The following is a 27,195-nucleotide window of genomic DNA, read 5'->3' as shown; positions in this document are numbered from 1 at the left end:
AGGGGGGAGCGAGAGCGGGGCAGGGAGCAGGGAGCAGGCATCAAAGGGTGGCCTAAGGGAGTGGAAGGGGGAACGGGCGGCCTGGCGGTACAGTTGGTAGCCGGCTGACATCATCGCCAACAACGACAGCAGAACAAAAAAATAGTCTGAGAGAGAGAGAGAGAGGTCTCAGGTTGGACAAGGTGGCAGGAAATAGTGAGAGTACCAGTGCGAGGAAAGGTGTCGTCCCTACACTTGTTTGCTGGTGACCTGTTGCTGGTGAGTGTGAGACGAACGACAGAGTTGCGACAGAGTTCGCGACCCAGCCACAGCCATTCTACAGTACTAGTCTCCGCCCGTGTGTCATTGTGCTCTGTTCTGTTTAAGCACGGCTCTGTGATTGTCCGCAGCGTCCCGGAGCGTCCGACGCATCGCAGCAAGAGCTCACGGACTGCCGTAGTGGTCTTTTTGCATTGTTGTTTGCTGATCTGCCGCAACCCTTTTTTCCCATTGACACCTCGTGGACGTCTTGGCAGCGCAGTCCCACAGTCCCGCAGCCCCGCTTGTTACAGAGCTTGTCGCCAAGGTCGGCCCGCTCACCGTGTGCTGCCCGTCCACGTCCGTCCACGCTCTGTCAACGCACGCACCCGGCGTCCCGGCGACTAGTCTCGGACCGACATCTGCAAGATGTGCAAGATGTGCGAGATGTGCAAGATGTGCAAGGCGAGGACGCCACCCGCACATTGCCATGCCCGCTGCATGGTTACATTTCAGGCCGCCGTGTGATGGTTTCCAGGTGTGGGATGACGCTAGCGTCCGCCTGTACGCCAGCTCGCCAGCGCACCAGCGCGCCAGGAAACATGGGTCAGTGCGATCGGTGCTCTCTGCTGCACGACGCACGAGACACCGCAACACCCGCCGCCACCGTTCGTGACCCCTTCTCTGCCACCGCCACCGTCCGCCACCACCGCTATTCCGAGGACGCAAAAACTAGGGACACACACCTGTTTTCCCCCCCAAACCCACCAAGAGCCCTTTGCGCTCCGCGGCCCGGCATTCACAGAGCTCAGGCCATATCCCCGACGAGAACGGGCTACTGAATGAGATCGGATCTCGGACATCAGAGCACTGGGCTTGGACTGTGGTCCCAAAAAGCCGCAGCGCTCTGGACACTGCTAGTGGTGCAACAGGCCCAGCCCTGATGGACCCTCTTCCTCTCTGGATCTCTGTCGCTCGACCCGTAGATGCTAAGACATGCTAGACACCGATGCATTCCGCAAAAGTTGCCAAAGTGCTTTTCTGTTCCCTGTGTGCTGCAAAAGTACGTTTTAGATTCCACCCCCACACAATCCACCGTCGGGAAGTGTGTGGCCAAGAACTCAAACCATGACCACGACCCGGCTGGCCTCGTCGCACGTCGTTTCAGAGCGTGCCAGAGACGCAACGGGTGGCAGCGGGTGCACTCACTTCATATGTTCTTATTTTCTGGGGACTGCTCGTCCGACTTGTTCTAGAGCGCGTTACGCATGACACTACTGTGTGTTAATAACCTGTACCTGCTGCTATTGCTACTGCCGCTGCCGTTGCTGTTACCGTGTCCATTGCCGTCCACTTCATTCACCGACGGTTCGTGGAACGTATGTACGTACTGGTGGTTACCGCCTTGCTGGTCGCGCTGCTCGCCTCAGCCGGCAGCCGCTGATGAGAGCCTCGGAGATCCACTACGGCCGCCGTACCCATAAGCCCATGGCCATGGTTGTCTCAATTGTCTCACCTCTCAGGCCACTGATCGCGACTGACTGACCGAGCGACCTCACCAACAACACCGACCACACTAGTCACTACACCGGTCCACACCCACCGGTTCGCCGGAACGCTGCGACATGGTGTGTGGGGGGTTTGTCGTTGGCCCGTTTTTCCGAAGTAAAAGAGTTAAGCGTTCGGGAAACGCCATGCTGCATACCCAGGCACCCGCGCGCGCGCAGGCGTTGTGTCACCCACCCGTGTCTGTCCAGGTCCGTAGTTTGGCCATGTCATATCGAGGATATCGAGCACGCAAAACATAAACGACGCATATGGGCTGCACGCAGGAGCGGCACGAGCTGCACGAGCTGCACCGGCCAACCGCCCGCCCACATCCTCTCTTCACCCGAAACCTGTAAAGGTTTAGGCGCTACACGCGCCGCCATCTCAGGGAGACGCGCTACAAAAAAGTCCCACCAAAAACCCACCATGTCACGAAAAATGCCGAGAATGAAATCCTTCGTCGTGACAACTGTCGCACACGGCTGTTCACGTACGACGCGCCACAACGTCGCGACGCGGCGACTGTTACGGTGCAGCAAAGAGTAGTGCCAAAAAAAAAGACAAAAAAAAAAGAAGTTGGCCCGCACCCACACCCACCACACGTAAACGGCTCGCGGCTAACGCGCTCTAGCTCTGTCCGTTCCGAGACTGTGACTGCGGCATGCTGGGCGTGGGGCTAAAAGGGTCTCTCTGCCCAGCCCAAAAGGGTCCCTCTGCCACCCCCCCAGGAGAGCACAGGTGGTGGCCGGTCGGGTTTTCCCTTACGCAAATATAGGTCGGCCGCAGCTCTGCCCACCAGGGGTCAAAGCTTTTCTGCTCTCTCTGGCGGCGGCACTCACGACACGACACGCGAGCAGCGAGAGAGACAGCTCGCGACAGAGATAACCTAACGCAACCCCCCACCCCACCACCACCCCCTCGTTGCACAGGCGAAGTGTACGCCACATCCGCAAGGCATTCCGGGCCAACATCGTGTCCTGGACGTCTCGTCCTCTCCCTGCCGTCATGCACCCCCCACTGTCCCTCTCCTCTGGCCCCCACCCCCCAACGGACCCCGTCCGTAGCCGCATGGAAAACGGGTCTCGGTGTGCTGAGATCTGGAACAGTACATATGGTTTTCTTGCCGCCCGTCGACGCCAGCCGGACTCGTTCAACCCCCCCTCCCCCCTACCCTCCTCCCCTCCATCCTCCTCCTCCTCCAACTCATCGTCCTCCATCCTCCCATCCTCCCACCCACCCACGCTCATTCACCATGACGGCCTCCTACATTGGCCACCCAAGTGATGGGTCGCACACGTACCAGGACGCCGAGCACCAGTCCTACGACATGGACAACAAGAACACTGTTCCTGACGATGGCATGGAGGCTGAGGCCCTCGCTGCCCACGAGCGCAACCTCCGTCGCGGCCTCACCCAGCGTCACGTCTCCATGATTGCCCTTGCCGGTGAGCAGCAGCAGCATGCAGCATGACACACAGAGCACTGACAGACCTCTCCAGGTGCTATCGGTACTGGTCTCTTCCTCTCGCTTGGCGGTTCCATCGCGACTGGTGGCCCCCTCGGCACGCTCCTTGGTTACTTCTTCATTGGTCTCATTGTCTGCTGCGTCCAGTACGCTCTTGGTGAGGTGACCGCCTTTGTCCCCGTCACCGGTTCGTTTGTGCGCCACGCCGAGCTCTTCTGCGACCCCGCCCTTGGCTTTGCTCTCGGCTGGAACATTGTGTACGGCAACTTCCTCTCGGTATGTGTCGAAAAGGCAACACCAAAACCACACCGACATACCAGTGCTGACTTGTCTTCTCCCTCCCAGGTCCCCTCCGAGATCACTGCCATCTGTGTCCTGTTCGGCTTCTGGACCGACGTCACCGACGTTGCGTGGATCCTCGTCTTCATCTTCCTCACTGCCGTCGTCGGCTGCCTCCCTATCAGGTACTTTGGTGAGGTAAGTACTACAACACCCCCGTTTCCATCTCGCTTGTTGTGGGCGCCCCGTTTCTAGACGTTGCCACACCCGGCGCCAAAGGCCCATGGCATGCTTCCATCCGAGGCACCGCGGCTTCCACTTACAGTTGTGGCACACCCGCACAACCCAGTGGCGCACCGCACGCACGCGGTGTGTGCTCAACAAACGGGGGGGCCTTGACGCATGGACCCGTCCGCCCAATGCTTGGCACTGTGTGATGGCAATGTGATGGCAGGAGCTGACCCCCCTCTCCCAGATGGAATTTGTCTTCGCCGCGCTCAAGATCATGCTCGTCCTCGGTGTCATCCTCATGGGTCTCATCATCGACCTTGGAGGTGTCAAGGGTGTCGACCGTATCGGCTTCCGCTACTGGAAGAACCCGGGACCCTTTGTGGAGCAGTATGCTACGGGCTCGCTGGGCAACTTCCTCGGCTTCTGGTCGGTGCTCATCAACGCCGTCTTCTCGTTTGCCGGTGTCGAGTCCATCGCCATGGCTGCTGCCGAGACGCGCAACCCCCGTGTCGCCATCCCCAAGGCCTGTAAGCGTGTGTTTGCCCGTGTGACCATGTTCTACATCCTCGGCGTGCTCGTTGTCGGCATGCTCGTCCCCTCCAACGACCCCAACCTCGGTGACGACTCGGGAACCGCCGCCACCTCGCCCTTTGTCCTCGCCGCCCAGAACGCCGGTATCAAGGCTGTCCCCTCGATCGTCAACGCCGTCGTCATCACCTCGGCCTTCTCGTCGTCCAACCAGGCCCTCCTCGCCGGTACCCGTGTCCTCTACGGTCTCGCCCTCAAGGGCCACGCCCCGCGTCTCTTCACCAAGACCACCAGCTGGGGTACTCCCATCTGCTGTGTCGCCATCTACGTCTGCATGTCGTTCCTCTCGTTCATGGCCCTGTCCGACGGCGCCATGACCGTCTTCTGGTGGATGGTCGACCTTGTCGGCTGTGGTGTCCTCATCTCGTGGTCGGCGGTCCTCCTCAACCACGTCCGTCTCCGCTACGCGCTCCACATCCAGGGCATTGACGCTCGCCGTCTCCCGTGGCACAACTCGTGGACCCCTTACACCTCGGCCATTGGTCTCTTCTTCTGCCAGCTCCTCCTCCTCACCAACGGCTACTCGGTCTTCATCAAGGGCAACTGGTCCGCCGCCGGCTTTGTCACTGGCTACCTTGACATTGCCCTCATCTTCGTCGGCTTCTTCGGCTGGAAGTTTATCAAGAAGACCAAGTGGGTCACCCTCGCCGACCTGCCCCTCGACGACATCCTCGTCGCCATCGAGCTCAACCCGGACGAGGCCGAGCTCCCCTCCACCGGTTACATCCGCTACATCTCGTGGCTCTGGGACTAGTTGGTTCGCAACGATCGAGAGAGAGAGAGAGTGGGAGAGAGAGAGAGAGAGCGAGAGACAGACAGACAGACAGCGCGAGGAGAGCAGAGAGTGCAGAGAGAATGTACAACGCAGCGCGCCGAGTACACATCGACGCCGGCCGTCCACCGCCCTTCACACCGAGGTGCTTGCGCGCACCCCACCCGGCGCGCCAACCCACCCGCAACACCCAACATTTTTTCTACCCTCACAACACCACCCTCTACCCTCCCCTGCTCGCCTGCCTGCTGCTGTGTGCGCTGTGCTGTGTGTGATATTTGCCCCTCCCCTTTTTTTTAATATAAATATACTATCTACATAGCAACGCGTTTTTTTTGTTTTGCTGTGTTTTTTTTCTTTCTTTCTTTCTTTTACATACATGTCATGTCATCAAGGGTCTATAGAGGTTTTCTACTATCTTTGAACCCACAGGGACGCCCCCATGGACCGTGTGTACCAAGGACGTATGTACGAGCAGGACAGGAATAGCGAGTGACTACTCGTCGGAGCGTACTGAACGCCTGCCTGTGCTGCTGCCTGCGACAGTGTGGGATTCCAGCATCGCAGCATGACACAAGCCAGCAGCAGTCAGCCGCCACCACGCCGCCCGCAGCCGGGCGTGATGGAGACGACAGATGACACGAAAAACATCTGGGGAATCTGGCGGTGGTGCGCCACATCATAGAAAAACAGAGGCACGCAAACAGAAGACAGATACCAAACACGGCGGACGTTTTTTTCTTTCTTTCCTTTCCTTTCCTTTCCTGTTTCTGGTTTTTTTTTTTTTCTCTCCTTTTTGCGCGCTTTTTTGGCCGCCGTGGACGTGACGGTTGGGGCTTGGGCCGCGTCCCGGGCCGTCCGCTCGCTCGCTCGCTCGCTCTCGCTCTCGCATTCCCACATGCTGTACCGCCGTGCAGGAGCGCAGGAGCGCAGGACGGTGGTGTGCCGTGGCGCGCAGTGTGCAGCATGGGCAGTCGTCGTCGCGTCGTTAGCGCCTCGGTCACCCACTTGTGCGCTGGGCCCGGACGCAGCAGCGGGCGGGCGGCGGCGTCGGCGTGCCTGCTGTTGGGGGTGTGGCGTGTGCTGCTGGGTATAGCACGACCAGCGCCGTCTCGGAATAGACACGTGCAGGAGCAGGACGAGCGGACGAGCGGATGAGCCTATGTACAGCGAAATGCTCCTCCAGGAAAGCACAAGGGTGTGGGCAAAGGGCCCCTACGCGGCCGGCCAGCAGCCAAACGCAAGCAGCCAGCGAAGACACAGGGATGCTAAGGGTGAGTGCTGACGTGCTTGAAGACCGGTGCCCACGGAATGGTGGCGGCAGCAGCCAGGCGCCGCCGGCGGGTCGACATGAGATCCGTTCTCGCTCGTCGTGTTTCACAAGCGAGACGAGACCCGCAACGATCGTATCTGCGCGCTCTAGTGTTGTAGGTCTTGGCAGCGACGGTCGCGCAGTCCAGGGAGGCGACGGTATGGGGCATGGCCTTGAATCGGTGCCCACAGTGGGAACGACTGCGGGCACTCGTCGGATGCAACAGGCTCTGCTGTAGAGGTCGGGGTCGAGTTTTGAGGATCGTGGAACATGCATCGTCTCGGCAGGCACGTACAATGGCACCACCGGGACAATGCCTTTTGCACGCCAGCACCCTTTGCTGCAAACTGTGTTCATGCCGGTGCGGGTCATGAAACGGGTCGGCGTACCGGCTTGTGGGCTCGGCGTCGGCGCACACCCCGGCCGTACCTTTGCCATCAATGTCCACGAGAACCCTCGGCGGTAACCATGGCGGCCGCCGAATGAACCGACCTCCTGGTCTCACCGTCGTGTGGCGAGCGGGCCTCTTGTGGCCCTCATATGGCCCCACAGCGCCGCCGCCGCCGCCGCTCGCACGTCCTCGCTGCGTACGGGAGAGCACGCACGCATGCTCACTGATGGAGGCTCGGTACCCGTGCCTGCGTGCACGCCACTCGCACAGTCAAAAGCAGAAGGGATGTTGGCAGACCTGTACAATCTGCCCGCGCCTGCACGCGCCACATGCCGCACTCGCATGCAATCGCAAACAACACCATCCTCAACGACCCCTGCTGGCGATAGCGATAATGAACGCCGCAGGTGCCACTCTGTCACTCTGTCATTGCTGTCACCTAGCAACGCCGTGTACAGACGCTGCGGCAAAGCGAGCCATGGTCAGACAGGACCCGAGAAACTGGACCCGCCCCGACGCCGGCGCTAGCATGCGGCAATGGCACATCTCTCTCGCTGTTGTCCGCCTGCCTGGCCTGGAGGCTTGTCACTGACAGACGTTAATTAAAAGCCCTCCAGCCCCAAGTTCTGGCTCATATACATTAGGGTGCTCCATCCCGCCACATCTAGATTTACCTGTGCTTCTCGTCGTCGTCGTCGTCGTCGCTACGGTTTCAATTTCCTCCCCGCTACCTCCTGCTGAGGATAAACGTTCCCTCGTACCCAACATAGTCGTCGTGGGTGAACGTGTCCCGCCACCGGCCGACCATGATGTCGTCGTTGGTCACGTACCCGCGGTAGATCCATTTGCCCCGCTGGTCGGGCGCATACTCCTTGACGAGGTAACACAGGCCGTCCCACACGCGCACATGGCCCGAAATAATGAACCGGCCCCACGCAGAGTGGCCCACGCCCGTCACCAGCAGCGCGAGGTCGGGCGTGTCGGCGGCGAGTGCAGCATCCACCTCGTCCTCGGGGACGGGCTCGTAGTCGTCCAGCGCTTCCAGCTGGCGCCCAACGGCGTCGTTGATCGTCGCGTCTTCGGGCGAGACGCCCGGCGGCCGCGACGCGATAGAGGCCAGGTTGAAGTCGCGGAGCGTGGTGGGGAAGCCCGCGTTGGTCATGGGTCCGCGCAGGGGGAGCGCGTTGCGCGGGCCAGATGATGACGACGACGACGACGATCCACCTGCCGTCGCCGCCGCCGCCGATCCAGACCCGCCCGCCGCGCCCGTCTTGAGACGCACAAACGTCTCACGCAGCTTCCACACCTGCGCCTGCTCGCCATATGCGCCCGAGTAGACGGGCTGCGTCCCTCCCTCTCCGCGCAGCATGTCGCGGAACGCATCAAAGTCGAGAAACGTAAACGTGCCCTCCCAGCACCCGGCGAACACACCGCGCCACGCCAAGATGGGCCGGCCGGCGCTCTTGCGTCCATCCGGACACGCCTGGAGACGCGCAAAGTCGGCGTCGTGTGCCGGCGAGAGGTTGACGGGACGCGGGAACGCGCGCAGGTCCGACGTCGCGCCCGTGTCAAACGCCGTGTCGGTGGGTGTACTGTTGGATGTTGCAGAGCTCGGCACGTCGCCGTCCTGTGGCCCAGCAAAGAACCGCAGCATCGCCGCATGCGTGAGCGGGGGGTGGGCCAGGGTCACTTGCCGGCCGTACAGCGACACGACGTTTGCTCGTGGCTGCGGATTTGTGTCCACAACAAACGGGCCGGGCGCGTATGGCCGCCGGAGCGGGGTGGGGACGTTGAGCAGCGTCCATGGCGCAAAGAACAGTTCGTAGTTGTGTGCCGCAAACACATATGGCCGCAGAGCGCGCAATGACGCTTGAGTTCGCGTAGCTGGAGATGATGTCAGTTGCAGTCGCACGTATGGGGCAACTCACAGTGGTCGTCTAGCAGCCATGCAATCCACATGGCCAGCGCGTCCTCGACACGTTCTGGCGGGTATGTGCCCCTGCTTGCGAGTGTGCGCGCGTGGAACGAGTTGATCAGCGCGACCATGTCCGTGCCAGGACCTGGCGCGAGCGGTCTTGTCAAGTGTCGTATGTTCTTTCCATCTGCATGTAACGTGTAAGCGACAACTGTACTGTGCAGTGAGGTCGTTTGGGATCGTGCGACATAGACGAGCCCAGAACTCACCATTCTCCAGGAGCATGACGTAGACGACCCACAGGTCACGCGCCTGCACCTCACCAGCATTGAGGCGTGCAAACGCTGCTGTGCGTGTACGCAGCTCTGCGCCGAAATCGCGACTCTTCAATGGACCCAGTCTGCGCACGGCTGCAGACGAGTCGTAGTGGTCTCGGAAGACGCGGGCGTACAGTTCTGGAGTCGGGGACGCGGCGGCATGGATGTGGTGGCTTGTCGCGAGCAGTGCCGCGGGGGGAGCGCCTGTGTCTAGAACGATGTGGTAGGATATGAGGCCTATGATTTCTGGCGGGAGGTCTGTGAGCATTGTTGGTGGCAGTGACCGGTGAGGACGATTGGGAGATGAGAGAGATGAAAGAGACGACGATGACTGGAGATATCCGATGGGGGCGGACGAGGCGGATGGTGGCAACAAATGACGGCACAGGAACGTCTGAAAGAGCCCCCCAGGTGCCATCAAGTCAGCCCGGATGTGCTTTGTTGTCCCAGAACGATGCCTGCTGTACCCAGCGATGTGCTCGTTCTCTATGCACCCCACATGCATATGCCATGCCCCATCTCACGCGATCTTATCGATAACAGGAGCCTCTAGACGGAAGCAAAATGTTGACGGCGGTGCGGTCATGGCCGTTCTGTCATAACTCGCCGTCGTCGTCGTTTCGGCTCCGGTGGGTGTCATTTGGATTCATCCCTCTCGCTCTCTCTCTCGCAACTACACTTTCCATCTCTCTCTCTCTCTCCATCTCACACGCAAAGATGACTGCAGGCCTGCCATCAGGGCCTCCCCCGCCAGAGCTCGCAGCAAAGGCCATCCCATACCTTGCAGCCCGCGTCGCAGCAGCCTCCGTCGACGGACCCAACGCCCTCATCCCCGTCCTCAAGCTCACCATGGCCACGCTGGCAACTGCTCGCCTCGCCGGCACACCCGTCGCTCCTCCACTGTCCCCGCTGCACGCCTTTGCCTCGCTCGCTGCCGAAGACCCCGAAGCCATCTCCCTCCCGCTCCTGTGCGACGCCCTGCTCGCCTACCCCGCCGAGACAGCGCTGCTGTCGGTGCCCGTCGCGAGGACCGTCGACATGCTCCCAGAGCTCATCGGCGCCCTGGTGGATCGTCTGGGCAAGGATGCTACACCACGCACCCTCCTGTCCACTTCTCGTCTGCTGCACGCCCTCATGCGTGCTCACGATGAGGCCGCGGCGCTCCTCCTCACCAGCGCCGAGACCCTCGTTCCGGCCCTCTCGGCGTGTTACGCTGCAGTCGGCAAGGGCAAGGACGCGACGCGCGCAAAGGCAGAGGCACTCACGTTTGTCCGCGCACTTGCTCACCTCGCTGGTCCCGGATCCGCCGCCCTCCGCCGCCTTTTTGGTCCACCTACGGGCGGCACCCCGCTCGTGGACGGCGGCCTGGCCGACGACTACGAACTGTTCCACCAGGCGCGTCCCAACGAGAACGCTGCCGCGGCGCTGCGTGACCTGCACGACGACGAGCGTGGTGATGACCCTGTAAGTTGGCATGACATTGAGATATGCCATGACGCTCTCGCTGACGGGTACACTTTAGCGTCTCGCACCTCTCCTCCATCTGTTCCCCAACCTCCCCACTCACCTCCTCATCGAGGCGCTCAGCCACCCGCGATTCGCGGCTGCGAGCTCGCGGGCCAGTGTCGAGGAGCAGGCGTCGCCCCTCATAGACGCCATCCTGGCAGGTACCCTCCCCCCCGAGCTGTCCGAGCTGCGTGCTGCAGCTGCCGCCATCTCGGCAAGCGGTGCGCCCGACCACGTCGAAGACGACGTCCAGCCCAGCCCTGCCGCTGCCCCCGCAAAGATTGAGCGCCGGAACGTCTTCAACGACCAGCCTCTCGATCTCTCGCGTATCCGTGTCAAGGGCCACAAGTGTGTACCACAGCTTACGTGCCCTCGAACATTTCAGCTGACGCTCACACAGCGACCCCGTGGTCGGTACCGAGATCCCAGAGCACCTGCGCGAGTCGATCAAGCGTCTCGTCGTGGCACAGGAGGAAGAGGCCGAAGCGGCCGCGCGCGCCGTTGCCGAAGCCCACGGCACGACGTACCGCCCCGGCCGGACGTTCATGGCCGCCGAGGACGAGGACGACATGGACGACGACTTGCCCGCCGCGCGCGTCAAGCTCGCGGACGGCGAGGAGAGCGGCGCCAGCGACGACGACGACGACGACGACATTGACAGCGACAGCGACGCGTCGGCTTCCGGCGGTCCCTCGCAGGCGCGCACGCCGCGCAACAATGAGTCCAACCAGGCCCAGGCCCTGCTCGAGATCGCCTACCTCCGCAACCCGGGCGTGTTCGCGCGCGACGCCACGACCCGCCGCTCGGCGGCGCGCAAGGACCTGCGCGCGGCGACGGGGTGGGACGACGGCCAGCTCGAAGGCTGGAAAATCATGCTCGAGCGCAACCCGCACAAGGAGGCCATCCTGGAACGTCACCAGTGGGCCGCTGCGCCGCCGGCGGCGTCTGGCGGCGGCGGCGGTGCCGGTGGAAAGAAGAAGGAAGGAGGCGGCGGCGGCGGTGGTAGTGGTGGTAAAGGTGGGAACAATGGTGGTGGAGGAGGCTCGGGCTCGGGCTCGGGAGGCGGCCGCGGTGGAAACAACAACAGCGGCGGGGGACGCGGACGCGGCGGAGCGAGCAAGGGCTCCCGCGGCCACTCGAACGCAGCGAGGACGCGTGGCAATGACCGCAAGATGGCGCGCATGGGCGCGGGGCTGTAGAATGTAGATATTGCATTCAGCGACATGTATATGCCGGCGTCATTCGCCATGTCAAGAGCACCGTTAGTAGAGCGCGCAAGATCCACTCCAGTCCGGCGCTTGTCCCATCGCCTGTGCTCGTGGTCGTGCATGCGTGCATGTCGTAGCTACATCTCGCGGCTGTGCCGCTAACAGCCCCATCCGCTACGCGGCGGCCGTCCTCGTCTTGCACCTCTCTCCTCGTCACTCCGCGCCCTACACACCGCAGTGTTCCGGGAATTCACAGAGGCAACCTCGTACCGTTGATTCTCTCTCGTTCTTTTTTTAGCGGAGCTTCTTGTCCTCAAAGAAGACCTTCAAGTGACGCATCTGCCACACACCCATGCCGATGAGCACGGCGAGCTGGCCGAGCGACCACCAGACCGTGCGCGAGTTTGTGGCCTCGGAAGCGTTACGGAACTCGGCCTCGACTTCACGCAGGTACCGCTGCTCGCGCTGGATGTCTGCGACCTTCTTGTTCAGGTCGCGCAACTTGGAGGCGAGGGTGTTGACGTGCTCGGTGTCGGCCCTGCGGACCGGTTAGATTGGGTTGTCTTTACTGGTGGGTGGGAGAGAGTGCCAGTGCGACGAGGACAACACAGTGTACCCGTTCCTCCCTGCGCGTCTCACACTCACTCAAAGTCCTTCTTGGACGACCCGACGTTGATGTCGAGGTACATCTTGATGTGCTCGGTACCCATCCATCCGCCCGTGACGTTGGAGTTGAGGCAGATGTTGTGGTCTCCCGGCTCGTGCGACGAGAATGTAAACCGGCCCTCGGAGGGACCACGCGTGTTCACCACCATGTGGCCAGAGTTGAGGTCCTGGGAGCGTCAGCGCAGGTGCACGGGGAGGGGGTGCACGCTGGGATGCTGGCGTACAGGAGAGCTGGAAGGTCTAACGGGGCGCTCCCCAGCTCGACTTGCACACATCCCGCATCGCCAACAGCAGTGGTCAACCCACCTCGACGTTGACCTGGATGCCAAGGTCCGGCTTGGTCTTCCACGCGTTTGCGGGCTCATCCCACACCAGCGCCTTGTAGTGGCCTGCGTCGCGTCAGCACGTTGATCGTCTGGGCCAGCTGGGCCGTGGAAAGGTTAGGCGATGGCGGCTGGGGCGTGTGAGGCCGCAGCCGCGCGCTGAATGGCTTGGGCTCCAGCAGCGCAGGTGGACCGCAACCCCAGACAGAAGCCGTACAGAAGCCGTACAGGAGCCATACAGAAGCCAGTGCACGACGTGCATGGCTGCATGGCTTCCATCTCGCGCCGCCCAGTTGCGCCGACCGCCGCCTCCGCATTCTCTCCACCCTTCTCCACGCCAGTGAGCCATAAACGCACCCTCCACGATCGTCTCGGACGGCAGCTCCTCGAGGAAACAGCGCTTCTCATCGGACTGGAAGTAGAAGTGCAGCGCCTGGAGGAAAGAGAAAGAGTGTCAGCGACCATGAGCACATAGGTAGGTGTGTTTTTCCTTTGCCACGGGCGCAGTCGCGTGGAAAGTGACGATCTTTGGGACGAGCTTGTGTCCGGGAAACCACCGCGGGGTTACGGGGCATTGTCGCTTCGTCGCGTCCCAAGACGGACCAGGGTGCACTCACCTGGACGGCGCTGAGGAGGTGGGCTGCGAGGAGGAGCGACGCGAGCCTCATTGTCGTTGCAAACGGTGAATGGTGTGGAGGAAATGGATGAATGAGTTCCGTGGGCACAGCAAGACGTCCACTTGGCGCGCAACATGAGACGTGTCACAGGTCACGTGACTTTGCAAACAACATTACTACCCGCCCCCACGGCGTACCCAGCGAAGGCAACCAGCAACCGAGCTCTCTCTCTCTCTCTGCAAGCACAGCGATCCAGCGACCGCACTTTTTCCAAAATATGCTGTGATGCCTATCTGTACCGCATTTCTCTACAAGAACCGCACCTCCCTTTTTTTCCCTTCCTCCACCATTACAAACCCACGCGCATCTCACCAGAGTCTCTGTCTTAAGCCGAGGCGACAGGAGGCACGTCCGGGACGCTGGCAATCTGCTCGACCTTGCCGCCCACCGCGCGGCAGGTGACCGAGGCGTCCTCGTTGCCAAAGTACGCGGCCTTGGCCATGCCGCAGAAGAGACCGACCTCGACGACACCGGTGATGAGCTTGATCTCAGTGTTGAGCTTGGCGGGGGCCTTCATCTGGGCCTCGGGGAAGGTGGCGTCAATGATGAACATGCCATTGTCCGAGACGACAGGGCCGGCCTTGGCCTTGCCCATGCGGAGGGTCGGGGTGCCGCCCATCTTGACGAGGGTGGCAAGGACCTGGGCGTACGCGAAGGGAGCGACCTCGATGGGGATGCCCTGCTTCCACTGGAGAGAGTCAGTGTGGAGTCTGGCAAGTGCGGGAATGCATGGCAGAGTCATGCTGGTCGAGAATACGGCAGCTGGTGTCCGGAATCGCCAGCTACCGTAGTTGCGACCAGTTATCCAGCAGGATAACACTCCCTCTGCCGACCGTACTCACGTTGGTGCCAAGAACAGTCGAGTTCTTACGGTAGTCGGCAACCATGACCCAGGTGTCCGCCATGTCAGCGAGGACCTTCTCGCGGAGCTGGCAAGCACCACCACCCTTGATGGCGTTCAAGTCAGAGTCGACCCTGCAACAGTCAGTACATGGACCCGAGAAGAGGGGAATGAGCTGTGAACAGGCAGGTCCGGGTAGGTCATGTCGAGGGTGAACAGGCCTGAGGCCATGTTCTGTCCACGAAGCTGTACACCTGACGCCCAGCTCATTGCCCAACCCGCCTGCCCAATCCCACATGACACCTACTCGTCGGCGCCGTCAATGCAAACGTCGAGACGGGTGTACTGGTCAACATCGCCGAGGTTGAGGCCGGCATCGATGATGAGCTGCTTGGACTGGAAACCTGGACAGAGTGTTAGCTCTGCTTCAACTGTGGCTTGCATTCTGGGTGGCAGCGACTTACCAGTGGGGAGGAAGGTGCGGCCAGCGTTGGCGGCGGCGCCCTGCTGGACAATACGGTCGACGACGTAGGGGACAGTCGAGCCGGAGCCGATACCGATGAGCTGGGCGAGTTAGCGGCTGTACTGCACAGACGACTCCAGCCTGTAACACTAGAGGGAGTGCAAAGGACATCAAAACACGGCACTCCCCACCACCGGTCCGACTTCCGGACGCGGAGGAAAGGAACGTGCCAGACAACGGTACTCACCTTGTGCTCGAGGGCGATGTGGCGGTCCACGGCGGCGTAGGCGGAGAGACGCTTAGCGGCCTCGACTGGGGGAAGAGGGGAGAGAGGCATTGCTGCGCGGAGGAGACGGAGGGAGGGGAGAATGGTGGAGAATGAGGGAGAGATGGGAGATGAAAGATGGGATTCTTGGGAGAGTTAACTCGGCGGATCGGCGGGGGGTTGTCGTCATGGTGCGTGGGGAATTGGTTACGTAATACATTTGGCGCTGTCGTTTGTGGCGCGTACATTGTCACCACAACCTCTGACATTCATCGCTGCAGCAACAATACATGTGCATGATAATGAAGAGCACGTTGTCCCCGTACTCCATAGCTACACTACAGCTTGCCGGGTTAGTAGTGGTCAGAGAGACCCGGAGGTATCAAGGCCACAATTTCCTCCGACAAACAGTTCACAGGTGCCGCCAAGTTGACGTGTCCGATAACACCGTCTCTCTGGCGATCCCGGCTACCATATTGCCTACAGTATTTTCTTGAACTAATACATACGCTGCCAAGTTATACGCTCGACTATCTCATCCATGCATGGGAGACCTGTACGGACGCTGGAGTCTGTGAAAATATCTTTACGTAATCGGGCGTGTAGCTCAGTTGGTAGAGCGTGTCATTAGCATCTTCTACCTATCTTGACAAGGTCTTTGGTTCGATTCCTAACTCGTCCACTACGATTCCTTTTTGGGGTCCAGCGGCTCTACATCTACCACGAGAATGTCTGCACATACAATGTTCAAATACCACTTCGAAATGTCAACGGTACATGGTGGTCTATGTGTCAATGTATGCGAGAACCTGCCCTCCGCGCAACGTTCTGGGCACACGGCCCAACCACTGTCGTAACTCTGCAGCAGTCTTCTCTTGCCACCGACGCACGAATGGCTCCAGTTCATCCGCCAACGCCTGGCCCCTCGCGTCGAGCAGCAGCACAAGCTCCACGCTCGCCATGCTCGCTGCCAGCCACAGCAGGCACATCTTGACTGCCGGGTCCCCGCAGAATGCACCACACCCCCATAGAGGAGTATACACCGTGGTCGCAGCTGTTGCCATAAACGATGTCGTGGCCTTGTGCACCTCGCGCTCAATGTTCTCCGGCACAAGGTCGGGGACCTGGCCAAGCTCCGAGACGTGTTCGTCGAGCTCGAGAGCGTCCATGAGGAGCAGTGGCCCTCCTGCCCGGTGCATCCGCCACGCGTCAAAGTCGGCGGAGGCAGTACGGGTGTCTGGGATCTCCCACGCCACGTTCCGCCGTTCACCGGTGACGCGAAGCACGGGGGACGCGCCAGTAATGACGACCACTTGGTCACCGGTCAGGACAGGCGTGACCAGGACGGCGGGGCAGGCCTCGGGCGTGGTGCCCAGCGTGACTTCTTCGCCGGTCGCAGACTTGCCAAAGCCAATGACCTTGTTGGCGGCCACGACGAGGGCGCCATTTGGGTCCATGGAAGACGGGGAATGCGGGCCAGTGACGTGCACGTCGTTGTGCAGGACGCGGAAGGGAGACATTGGCGTGTTCCCGACGCTCCGTGCTGGTGCCGACGCTAGGACATAGCTCACACCACCGCCCATCTCGAGGTCTCGTGTGGCGTACTCTTCAAGAATGTTGATGTCCGGCAGGTCTGCAAAGAAGACGCACATGGCCGTGATGTACATTTCCGCTGCACGAGGGTGGGGCTGTTCAGAGTCGTACCAGATCCCAAAGTCATAGTACTCGCTGCGATCCCGTGGCGAGGCGAGGGAGGTGAGAAACTGGTGGGCGACGAGGCATGCCGCTTGGGAGCGGGACAGGCGGAGCGTCATCCCTGGGTGAGGACCGGGAGGGAACTTGTGGGGAAGAGGTCAGGCATGCGGAGAGCAATGCCGATTATTCGTGTCCACAGCGACCTCACGTCAATGAATGTGAGCGCGTTGAGGACCTTAGAAAGCGTGCCATAGTCTCCCGCAGGACCTGTGGATTGGCGCAGCACATGGGCAATCTCTTCCAGTGCGTCGACAACGTCCTTGGTTGTCGATACGGGGCGGAGGAGGATGGCGCTGAGGAGAGGCCAGAAGGACACCAGCTGGTCGTCGTCTGCGTATTCATCGGGCAGCGTGCTGAAGCGGTCCAGCACACGGATGGTCGGTGACGACGGGAGGTGGTACATCGCGGCCATCTGGCGTTTGTTAGATGAGGTTAGAAGTGGTTAGAAGTTGAGTAACGCGCCTCAGAAAGCCGGGCGATGGCACATTATGTATTCCGGGTCCGAGCTGAGTCGGAGGCTTGGCGAAAACAACCCAGGTGGCGGAGTCTCGTCAGCCCTTGATTGTCACCACGAAACGTACCGTCCAGTCTGTGAAGCTGTCATTTCGAGCCATGCCTTTCCTGCAGATGATGCAGAGGGCCTAATATCTGCCTACAAACATGCAAACAACATGCTGTGCGCTGGTAGCACTGACAGACATGTTGTTTACGTAATCGGGCGTGTAGCTCAGTTGGTAGAGCGTGTCATTAGCATCTTCTACCCTACTTGACAAGGTCTTTGGTTCGATTCCTAACTCGTCCATACTACTCTTTTTGGGGCTGACAGCATGCATGGATGATGGGCCAGGTGTTGCCAAAGTCGTCGGGCTTGTGTGGAGTGCCAAGCTCGTGCCGTTCATCTTCTTGGAGCGTGGACTGATTACTACTGCGCACCGCCAGTGTCGTGGTTCTCATGCCTGATGACTTGACTGGCGCTCCGGAACGGTGTTGAAGACTGGCCACATGGCTCACCTCGCCAGTTAAGCCTGTCACATGTGGCCTGTGGCCTGTGGCCTGTGGGTTGCACCCCTACGTGCAGTCCCAGTGTGCCTCTACCAGAATGCAGAAGCCGAGACAATAGTGCTTTTGTCCGGATCGGCCAGAGTTAAACATTGTTGTGTTCACGTGCCACTCACTTCGGCTCGTCACCGTCACCGGTTTGCCTCGGCCTCGGGCCCCGCCAGGAGCTTTCGACATGCCACGGCTGCGGATGAAGAGGTGATGAGATAAGTTGCAGGCACACGCGAGCAGCATGTGAACGCTAGATCTCTATTGTTCTGGAGGCTAGTTGTTACGCACCGTGGCGATGTCATATGGCTCCATGTCTTACCGAGGTTGGTACGGACCATTGACGTATATATAGATCCATATTGAATGAACTGACTTCTCCCACTCCCTTCCACGACTCCCACTCCCACCACCACTGCACACAAGACACTACCATGCAGCAGAAGTACGTCCCCTCAACAACTCAAAAATGTCGGCACTGACACTGCCCACAGCACCCGCGCCACCCAGGAATGCAACGTACGTTGGCCAACCCCCAGCCATAGTCTTTTGCCACTGACCTGCCCTTCAGCCCGGCATCTGGTCGCCCACCTTTGACTGGAACACGACTCGCACCCCCAAGGTCGAGGGCCACGTGTGTGACCAGTGCCACCGCAGCATGTCCAACTCGGGCGAGACCTCGGCGAGCGGCGCCGGAAACTCGCCCATGCTCGACACGAGCAAGCTCCGTGAGTGCCTGTTTATTCCGTAGTGGCTGAGGAGGGTGAGGAGCTGCAGTTGACAAAGTCCAGCGGGCGACGTCATGAGGGACAACGTCATGATGGTTGTTGACGACAAGCCTGGCAGGGGCTTCTAGGGAATGAAGGGGCCGAACGTGGCGAGTGTAGCCCGGACAACATTGTCGAACAAGGCAGATCCAGTGGAATGGAACGAATATGTACTGTACTGGCAGAAAAGAGAAAATGAGATGTATGTTTGTGGACAATAGAGGTTGATCCGGCCGTAGCGACGGCTGGTGCGATGGAGACCGGGGTGTGTATTTGGTTGTCCTTTCTTTCTCTCAGTTATGACCCACTGCACGCTGTATCCCCAAAGTACATGAGAGGAGACTCGTCTTTGCTGTCAACTGACACTCCCATGGCTGTGTATTGACATCAAGTAGGAAACACAGACACGGCCGAGAAAGAGACGGGGATTTTGAATCGTCATTGTGGCGGGCGCAGAACATCATCAATCCTCGCTCACCACACACCTTCTCGACATCTTCCACGATTCTCTTTCGTCACAACATGCAAAAGCAAAAGCTTCAACGTGCTAGCACACGTTATATACGACGTTGGAGAGATTCGAACTCTCGAGTGCAAAGCACATTACCTGATTGTGATTCAACAATAGCAAGGTAACCCGATAACCACTACGGGACAACGCCATCCACGAATGTGTCTGTGGGAATGGAGTTATATATTGGGGCATATACTGGGCACCATCTGCCGATGCGCTGAGATTGAGACTGTGTTGCCGTCCGAGTGCTCCATTTGCGGTTTCGCCTCGGCGAAGGGGAGAGGAAGACCAAGGGGTCCTGGCCCGCTCAGGCGAGTGTGGCGGTCGTCGACCAATCACAGTTGTGCCCTGGCCACCTTGGCAACACGCACACTTGCTGTCGGGATGCCCACTGTAGCGCGCCACTGGGTGAGGAAGGCTGTGAACGTCATACTACAATGGAATGAGCCAACAAAGAAGTTTGGGTTGGGGTCAGTGCGACAACGAGCACGGATGTAGAGTTGTTCTCCTGGTGGGCGCTGGGAAGTCTGACGACCACGTATTCCGCCCATGCAGATCGTATGTACGTCTCCCCGAGCCATGCTGGCACCTCGGTGCTTAATTGAGTGGTACAGCCTCTCGCTCTGTGCACATCCCGTCACATTCGCGCACCACATTGATTAGCCGGGACCGCGGTACCTCTGCTCGCCAAAGCAAAAATGCCCGCAAAACGACCACCATTGTTTAACATGGCGGAGCGCCATCGGTCCGGCGGCATGTCGCCGACGATCCGTACACCAAAAAGATGGAGAGAACAAGACGATTGGGCATGCCATACTTACTGCACCTGCCACTCCTTTTCATGTGGGAGGCCGGGGAGGCGAGACGAATTTCTCAACAGCGCTGCGCAGACGGTCGGACACGGCCGACGTCCGTCTCGCTTGACCGAGCATTGTCACTCTCGCCGCCACCGCCACGCCGCCGCCACTCGTCTCCAACCGATCCCTGCTGTTGCCGGGCCAACCCCGCGCCGGTGTGCATCTATTCCTGTATTGTGTCTCCGATAGCGTTCGTATCGGCATATTCACGGCCGTTAGCTGCCGGAGTTGCGCGACGCGGGCAGTTACTGCCCGGTGTAATGTACAGGGACCGGCGATGGGCAGAAAACAGAAAATTTTGGACAATGCTCACAGAGTGAGAGAGGTGAGAGAGGCGCTGTTGGGTCTGGAGTGTGGAGGGCATCGGCGATCAATGAGGGCTGACATTTTAATGGCCCAATATTGGCCCAAAAATGAGTGCGTGGCGGATTCCACTTCCACAAGGCTTCATTGTGCAGTGTGCTGCAGCGAAACAGAAAGTGTGACTGCAACGGACACTGGCATACCGACTACTAATGCCCATCGTACAAGGACCTAAAATGACTGATAACTACTTCTCACATTCTTCCCAAACGTCCACCGCACGCCTCCCCTCTTAGAGAATAAAGCGGAATGCAGGGTGGTCGTCGCCCAGGTTGAGGATGTCGTTGCGCGACATGCCCTCGAGACCCCACTTGCGGAGGTACTCGGGGTCATCAATGTCGTGGAGCTCCTCGGGGCCGGGGGCTGGGCCGTAGGTGTCCTCGCGACGCTTGTTCTCGCGCTTCATGCCAAAGTAGAGGATGACGGACATGATGCCGTTGAGGGCGGCGAAGGCGAGGGCGGCACCGTGGCCGGGCTTGTAGCGGGGCTTGTCCGAAGTGCGGTAGCAGAGCGAGGCCCAGATACCACCCGAGTTACCGGCCGAGAAGACCATGCCCATGGCGACGGCCTTCTTGTAGTGCGAGCCAAAGTTGTTACCGCACCATGTGATGGTGTTGGCGATCATGGGGGCAATGGCCATGGTGGTGAGGAAGACGGCAAAGTAGGCGGCACCGACGTGGGTGGTGGGGTTGACGCAGAGCAGGATGACGTAGCCGACGACAGCCAGCACCGACCAGAACATGTTGAAGATACCGCGCTTGAGCAGCTTGTCCGAAAGGAAGGCAGTGGCCATGGTGGTGATGAAGGCGAGGGCGTAAGGGGGCACCGAGAGCAGCAGCGACTGGGCGCTCGTCCACTTGCCGAGGGAAGCAATGATGGTGGGCGAGAAGAGCGACTGCGAGTAGATGCAGTGGGCACAGCCAATGTAGCAGAGCATGTAGGCGTAGGTCTTCCAGTCGGTGAAACCGCGAATGACAGACTTCTTGGAGTACTCGCCGTTCTGGGCAAGACCAGTGTCGGTGCGGAGGCGGAGGAGCACAAGCTCGCGCTCAAAGTCGGTAAGGAAGCGCGCGCGGTCGGGCCAGTCGTGGATCATACGGAACGAAAGGCAGGCAATGATGAAGGTAAGAAGGCCCTCCATGATGAAGATCCATGACCTGAGAGAGTCGTCAGCTGAGGAGCACATGTTTGCACAAGCTGTCGCAACTCACCAGCCAGCCTTGCCACCAATACCGTCCATCTGTCCCAGACTGAGAGAAGACGTCAGTAGTGCTCTTTGTGTCCTCCATCTTCCAGGTACTCACGCGTAGCCAAAGATACCACCAAAGGCGCCGGCAAGGACGGCACCGCCGAAGAAGAACGAAGTGCGCTTCGACAGCTCGTCACGCTTGTACCAGCCGTTGAGGTAGAAGTTGAGACCGGGGAAAAGACCAGCCTCGAAGAGACCCAGGCAGAAACGAAGGGCGACTGGTACGGTCAGCTTTGTTGCATGCAACGCGAAGCTGTCGCAGAGCCAGCACTTGGGAACACGGTCGGCGGACCAATCGCCACGGAGGCGATTTCACCGTGCCACAAGTGACTGTCTCGGTGGTTGCAGAAAAAAACACTCACGAAGCTCCTCGTAGTTCCTGACGAGACCCATGAAGATCTGGAAGAGCGACCAGCAGACCATGGTAGCCTGGCAGAGGTGTCAGCTGGTAGGCCTGGAGGGTGCCGAGACACGGCCCGACAATTGGTCCGAGATGTTGTGCTCTGCCACACTCACGGGAATGTAAATTGATGGCCTAAGCTTCTTAAGCACCATGTTCGAGGGCACCTCAAACGCGACGTAGGAGACGAAGAAGATGAGCGACGCGATCGAGTACTGGTGTGCGCTGAGGCCGAGGTCCGTGGAGAGACCCATGAGGTTGGCAGTACCGACGTTGACACCTGCGGGAGATACGTTAGCTACTTTTTTTTTTGCGCCCATCATCGCGTGACAAAACTTACGGTCAAGGAAGGACATGAGGTAGAGGAGGGTCATCCAGGGGACGAGACGCATGTCGATCTTGCGGAGGAGCTTCTTCTCAGCGAGAGCGCGCTCCTCGGGGCTCATGGCCATGATGGCGGCGAGGTGCTCATTGTGGAGAACGCCATCCTCCTTGCCGGTGACGGTGATCTGGTGCTGGTGGTGGTCGTGGTGGGCGTCCTTCTCTGGGTCCATGGCGTGGTGGGAATCCTTGTGGTCGGACATGGTTGGTGGTGGTGTCGAGAGGCGACTGGGGATGGAGAGGGGGAGAGTGTAGTGAAGTCTAGTGGCGGGCTCTGTATTAAATGTTGTTTTTGGATGATCAATCCCGCGCTGTGGTGAGATGAAGGGAGGCCCCTGGGGATGTACGTTGGGGACCCACCTCGAGACCACGTCGCCGACTTTTGTACTGATCGGCCTCGTACCGGTGTCTGGCCTTGTGCGATGGCGTCTGGGCAGCAGCGGGACCTCGACGGGACCTCGACTCACACCAAACCCGGAGTCATTGGCGCGTACTGGCGGTGCCGCACACGACCGGGATACCGGGGTTCTTGCCGGTGATGCGCCAGACTCTTGGGTTTTGCGGGTGGGAGTCGGCTAGGTGGGGCGGGGGAGCCCGTCTGGACGTCTGCATAAGGCTTCAGCGCAGAGGGCCCGGGAGAACACCTAGCGTAGCTCGTCCGTCCGTCCGCGACGGGCAAGTGGCGCGCCTCGAAGCAACTGACGCGGCCAACAGAGCCGCCGACAGCGGCGTTGCTCGCTGTGCCTCTTCCAGGACACGTTGGAGTGGGCGATTCTCTGGACCTGAGCATTAACAGGCATCACAACCGCAGTCTGAGCGAATGCGTAAGAGCAGAGGTGGACGTTGCCGAGCAGAGCCGTCCCTGCCGCGTTCTGCCGGGTCTGGCGCCACGGGTGTGTTGCGCGTGGGCCCATGTGCCGTCTGCCGGTGAGGCCGGATGCATCACGCAAAGGGAGGATGCCTGATATCCTAGCTCGCAGCGCACCTGACCGGACTCGATAGTTCGGCATTCCACAGAGAAACCCGCAGCAGGACAAGCATGGCCACCGAGTCGATGAAAATGTGCATACTTGGTGTACCAGGCCAGATGCGATTGCTATGGCGCAGCAAGTGCGCCAGAAGAACTGTTGCTTGATAAACGCGTACACCCACCCCAACGACAAACGGCATCCGGGAGTTCCGTGATGATTAATGTGCCGATTATGGTGCGCGATCCGTCTGTGTTTTACTTTTTTTTCCGCGGTTTGCCGTCTTGTCACAACGCCATGGATCCATCGACGGCCAGGACGGACGGAAGACACGCGGGGCCGTTGCTCTCCACGGGGTACGTCGGCCGAAACGAGTGCGAGCCCATCAGCTGACGTCGATTGCAACGCATAAGATGGTGTCCTGAACATGTCGAGTGGGGGTCCAGGGTGGGCGGCGGGGGCGGCAAACAGGAGCGAGTCCCATAGGTGGACAATAGTTGCCGCATTCCTCTTGCCACAACTCCGGATTGCTGGCCATACGATGACTGGTTGAACGACAAGGGACACGAGGTCACGGCGGCTTGGCGTTGGCCTATTTTTGCGGTAAGCGACCAGGGGTTTTGACGAGAAAAGAGACGAGACCACAGAGAGCCCGGGAACGACAGCCCAGACCAAAAAGGGCGGATGTACCAGGATCCCCCCAAACCGGTCTGAAAGGTTTGGTCTGGCTTGACGGCCCATCACCGATCTCATGGCAGTGGAACTCGCCAGGTCGTAGGCATCAGACCACAACGGGCAGGGTGCTGGTGCTGTTTAACCATTGTCCTGCAGCTGTCTGGGCTAGCCCTGTAGAACGCAGGGCCCGCGAAAACACCGTCGTGTTCGGTAGAAAAGGTCAGACACACCCCGGGGCGACTTTGATCCCCGTCCTGGACTGCGGCTTTCGGTCTGGTCGAGTCGACCGGAGACGCCGAGTCGTTCTACAGCAGCTGTAGTCACAATGTACAATTTTCTCCTTCGCCAAGCTCGCCCGTGGGCACACGTAGCTTCTGGCGGGCATGGCCGCATGCCGCCTGGTCGAGCGACAACAGGATGATGACCGGTTGTCCCGCGGTTGAAGCTGCAACGAGTGCGGACAAAGCAAAAAAAAACAAGCCCCGTCGAACGCCTCTCTCTCCAAAGAGTGAATGTCGTACCGTAGTACTGTAGCTGCCTATCTCTACCAAAGTGCTGGCGCAATCCTCGAAACGTCATGCGACACAATAGTGTGGCTCTGTTCCTCAGTGACATGCCCTCCATGCCGCCCATAACCGCCACAACCGAGCGACGCCCAAGTGGCCCGAAGCACGCATGCTCCCACGGCGCCGCCACCTCCGTCCTCGTGACCATTGCGCGACCGGGGACCGAGTAATGTCTCCTCTCCCCAGATCCTCCAGACGATGGCAGCCCTTTTGTCCGCGCGGTATCCGCACCACAGCATCAACGCTTGTGACTGATTACTAACGCTAGCCCACCCCCACACACCTAATCAGCGCACATTCCGCGGGGTTGGCCTATCTCTCCCCAACCAGAGCACGGGCTGCTGTGATGCAGATCGATGGCTGCGACATGGCGCAGGACTTTAGAACGGCAAGGGAGCCTGAAAGAAGGCGGGGGGAGAGCATGGGGGAAGCAGGCAGGCAAAGTGAATTGAAACGTCGGCGACGGTGGACATGTTCCGAAGCGGTCCCTGTTGGATACGCGTCTCATGATTTCATGTTCCGAGCGCGTCTCGCGTTTTTGTGGGGTCGGTGAACCCTCCCCGCACTGCCAAGCCCGAGATAAGACCCACATTGGGCCCCCGTGGTCTGCGTGGAGCATGCGTGAGCACATCAGGAGCGACCTGCGCGGCCAAGGATGAGGTGGGCTGTCGAGGATGAATGGGGTTGTGGGGGTTGTGAGGAGACCCGAGTGGTGTATTGTGTTTTCCCCGCATTTCTCTAAAGATTCGTCTCCCTCCCTGGCTAAGAGTGCTTAGATTGTGGGTAAGCCTTCGTCTGCGAACGATGGTCTGCGAGGAATTGCCTCCACGCGCTTCAAGTAGACACAGGAGAATGTAAATACGCAGCAGCCGGGCATGACTGCGACATGGTGTTTTGGTCCATACGTGCGAGTGAGATGACGTCGACGTATCCCATCGCTCCCTCACCAAGCTCACTCTACTTCTCCAAGGAGCGCAACGAGGACCCCGTTTCTACAGTCTCCAAGCCATCTCGCATAAGAAATGCACAGCTAAACCATAGGCAGACAGTTCCAGAAACCCAGAACACGCCTAGACATGGCCAGACAACATCCTCGTCGCACGCCACAATGTGCACGCGGTACCTCGCCCTGTTGGTTCCTAAGCACTTCACGTGCCCCTTGCTAGCAACATTTGGCCCACTTCGCAACATGATATTCCGCTCCTTGAACCCCAACCCCATGCATACCTGTACGTTAGGAGTATAGGAGTGCGCGTGTGATGGGTTGTGAGCGTGCGTTGTGTTGTTGTCTTGGCATGTGGCAGTGAGGCCAGTGTCCATGCGCGAGTCGCTTGGCAAGTCGGAGCTGGAGGAACAAACTTCCCGTGTGCTTTCCTGGATTTCCTGGCTGTGGGCCATATTACAGCACCTGCTCCTGGCTTGCTATCATCCACAGGCAGGAGGGAATACAGGAGGTGACTCTGGGCGATGAATACGTGGTAGAGGTGGGCTCAAGACGAAGACTGGTACCTGGCAGCCACGAGCTCAAATGGTGTATGGCGCGTGCAACTCCCAGACACCACGGCCATGTTCGCATCTCCTCTGTACCCACATGACCGACCGACTAGTGTTCACGTTCACGTACAGTACAGTACGTGTCAATTTCACCCTCAGACAATGGGTTGTTGGAAGTGAAATGGATGTGCAAGGCGTCAGCCAGAGTGGCATGAGGCTGACCTCGTTCAACTCCCTGACAACCTGACCAATCGAGACGCCGAGAACGCCAACACGTCCAAATGACAGACACCATGACCTCTTTCTTCGCGCGTCAAGTACACCCACCACCTGCTGCGATCCCGTTTGGCCGCCATTCTGCGTCCACACGCAACCCGACACTGCCCCAACCCCTCGCCAACCTTCCCAACCACCACCTGGCCCGCCCCTCGAGTCCAAAAGAGAACACCTCTCGAACCAGATGGTTCTTGTGCTGCTGCTGTACACCGTAAGGGAGTCGAACCCCTGCCGCGTCGATGGCAACGACGCATGATACCGTTTCACCAACGGTGTTGAGATGTTACAGATTCAGTACGTGTCGACAAGAGAGGTGGAGCAGAATAAGGGAAGGTCACATTTTGGGTTACTGCCAGTTCAAATCGGACAGGCGTTGGGATGCAGTCGTTAATAACAGCACTGGGTGTATACAAGCATATAGTGTGTTGGGGTACGGCCAGTGGCCTGTGGCTGCGGTGCTCAGACGATGGGGTTGGTTGCATTGATCTGCACGGGTGGAACGTCGTTGTCAAAATGACGCTAACAAAAAAATAAATAAAAAAGATAAACAGCCGCGTCCTTTACGCGTCCTTCACTAGCGCAGACAAATGGCCGCATCAGGTAGAGCCAACAGGACCCCTTTGACCTGTACATACATGGCAGTTCGCAGGCCACAGGGGCCACGGGGGGCGGAAGAGCCGGTTTCAAGCGGATACTGCTAGCACACGGACTGGCACTCGCGTTGCGTGTCTATACGGCTCTTGTGCCGACTGTAACCGCTCTACCTGATGCTACCCAAAACACGAACACCACGCTGTACGAATCATTATACCATGGCATCTCTTTTCGGGTATACAAGATGCGGCAAAGACATGTACTGTACCCCGTTCTTACTCTTAC

At 59.6% G+C, this 27,195-nt stretch overlaps 8 protein-coding genes and 4 non-coding genes across 12 annotated transcripts; 5 read left to right on the top strand and 7 right to left on the bottom strand.

Annotated features, from left to right (window-relative positions):
- Window positions 1–3,037: 3,037 nt before the first annotated feature.
- EHS24_001436 (uncharacterized protein) lies at window positions 3,038–5,102 on the top strand (the record flags this gene model as incomplete). The annotated part of the gene is made up of 4 exons (XM_028617230.1): window positions 3,038–3,230; window positions 3,285–3,526; window positions 3,596–3,727; window positions 3,984–5,102. The coding sequence occupies 4 exons, from the start codon at window positions 3,038–3,040 to the stop codon at window positions 5,100–5,102; spliced, it is 1,686 nt and encodes a 561-aa protein (XP_028474537.1).
- Window positions 5,103–7,550: 2,448 nt separating this feature from the next.
- Window positions 7,551–9,323, bottom strand: EHS24_001435 (uncharacterized protein; the record flags this gene model as incomplete). Its single annotated transcript, XM_028617229.1, has 3 exons — window positions 7,551–8,707; window positions 8,752–8,925; window positions 9,008–9,323. 3 exons carry the CDS (start codon window positions 9,321–9,323, stop codon window positions 7,551–7,553), a joined length of 1,647 nt encoding a protein of 548 aa, XP_028474536.1.
- A 449-nt stretch (window positions 9,324–9,772) lies between these two features.
- Window positions 9,773–11,760, top strand: EHS24_001434 (uncharacterized protein; the record flags this gene model as incomplete). The annotated part of the gene is made up of 3 exons (XM_028617228.1): window positions 9,773–10,519; window positions 10,578–10,909; window positions 10,962–11,760. 3 exons carry the CDS (start codon window positions 9,773–9,775, stop codon window positions 11,758–11,760), a joined length of 1,878 nt encoding a protein of 625 aa, XP_028474535.1.
- Window positions 11,761–12,063: 303 nt separating this feature from the next.
- ERP1 (emp24p/erv25p- protein) lies at window positions 12,064–13,426 on the bottom strand (the record flags this gene model as incomplete). The annotated part of the gene is made up of 5 exons (XM_028617227.1): window positions 12,064–12,307; window positions 12,415–12,602; window positions 12,742–12,824; window positions 13,116–13,191; window positions 13,376–13,426. The coding sequence occupies 5 exons, from the start codon at window positions 13,424–13,426 to the stop codon at window positions 12,064–12,066; spliced, it is 642 nt and encodes a 213-aa protein (XP_028474534.1).
- A 334-nt stretch (window positions 13,427–13,760) lies between these two features.
- RKI1 (ribose-5-phosphate isomerase rki1) lies at window positions 13,761–15,076 on the bottom strand (the record flags this gene model as incomplete). Its single annotated transcript, XM_028617226.1, has 5 exons — window positions 13,761–14,123; window positions 14,278–14,410; window positions 14,584–14,680; window positions 14,741–14,840; window positions 14,987–15,076. 5 exons carry the CDS (start codon window positions 15,074–15,076, stop codon window positions 13,761–13,763), a joined length of 783 nt encoding a protein of 260 aa, XP_028474533.1.
- A 524-nt stretch (window positions 15,077–15,600) lies between these two features.
- On the top strand, window positions 15,601–15,686 carry EHS24_001431. The gene has a single exon. It is a non-coding gene; the product is annotated as a tRNA-Ala (tRNA).
- A 103-nt stretch (window positions 15,687–15,789) lies between these two features.
- On the bottom strand, window positions 15,790–17,162 carry EHS24_001430 (uncharacterized protein; the record flags this gene model as incomplete). Its single annotated transcript, XM_028617225.1, has 2 exons — window positions 15,790–16,842; window positions 16,908–17,162. The coding sequence occupies 2 exons, from the start codon at window positions 17,160–17,162 to the stop codon at window positions 15,790–15,792; spliced, it is 1,308 nt and encodes a 435-aa protein (XP_028474532.1).
- Window positions 17,163–17,475: 313 nt separating this feature from the next.
- Window positions 17,476–17,561, top strand: EHS24_001429. The gene has a single exon. It is a non-coding gene; the product is annotated as a tRNA-Ala (tRNA).
- A 679-nt stretch (window positions 17,562–18,240) lies between these two features.
- Window positions 18,241–18,662, top strand: EHS24_001428 (uncharacterized protein; the record flags this gene model as incomplete). Its single annotated transcript, XM_028617224.1, has 4 exons — window positions 18,241–18,251; window positions 18,301–18,325; window positions 18,378–18,534; window positions 18,598–18,662. 4 exons carry the CDS (start codon window positions 18,241–18,243, stop codon window positions 18,660–18,662), a joined length of 258 nt encoding a protein of 85 aa, XP_028474531.1.
- Window positions 18,663–19,137: 475 nt separating this feature from the next.
- EHS24_001427 lies at window positions 19,138–19,235 on the bottom strand. The gene has a single exon. It is a non-coding gene; the product is annotated as a tRNA-Ser (tRNA).
- Window positions 19,236–20,539: 1,304 nt separating this feature from the next.
- EHS24_001426 (uncharacterized protein) lies at window positions 20,540–22,540 on the bottom strand (the record flags this gene model as incomplete). The annotated part of the gene is made up of 6 exons (XM_028617223.1): window positions 20,540–21,464; window positions 21,519–21,557; window positions 21,612–21,774; window positions 21,919–21,985; window positions 22,073–22,236; window positions 22,297–22,540. The coding sequence occupies 6 exons, from the start codon at window positions 22,538–22,540 to the stop codon at window positions 20,540–20,542; spliced, it is 1,602 nt and encodes a 533-aa protein (XP_028474530.1).
- Window positions 22,541–26,521: 3,981 nt separating this feature from the next.
- On the bottom strand, window positions 26,522–26,592 carry EHS24_001425. Its single transcript has one exon. It is a non-coding gene; the product is annotated as a tRNA-Gly (tRNA).
- Window positions 26,593–27,195: the final 603 nt, after the last annotated feature.

This window comes from Apiotrichum porosum, assembly GCF_003942205.1.
Source record: "Apiotrichum porosum strain DSM 27194 chromosome Unknown scaffold_10, whole genome shotgun sequence".
NCBI lineage: Eukaryota > Fungi > Basidiomycota > Tremellomycetes > Trichosporonales > Trichosporonaceae > Apiotrichum > Apiotrichum porosum.
Note: the sequence above shows the minus strand (reverse complement) of the source record. Positions and strands in the feature narration are given on the sequence as shown.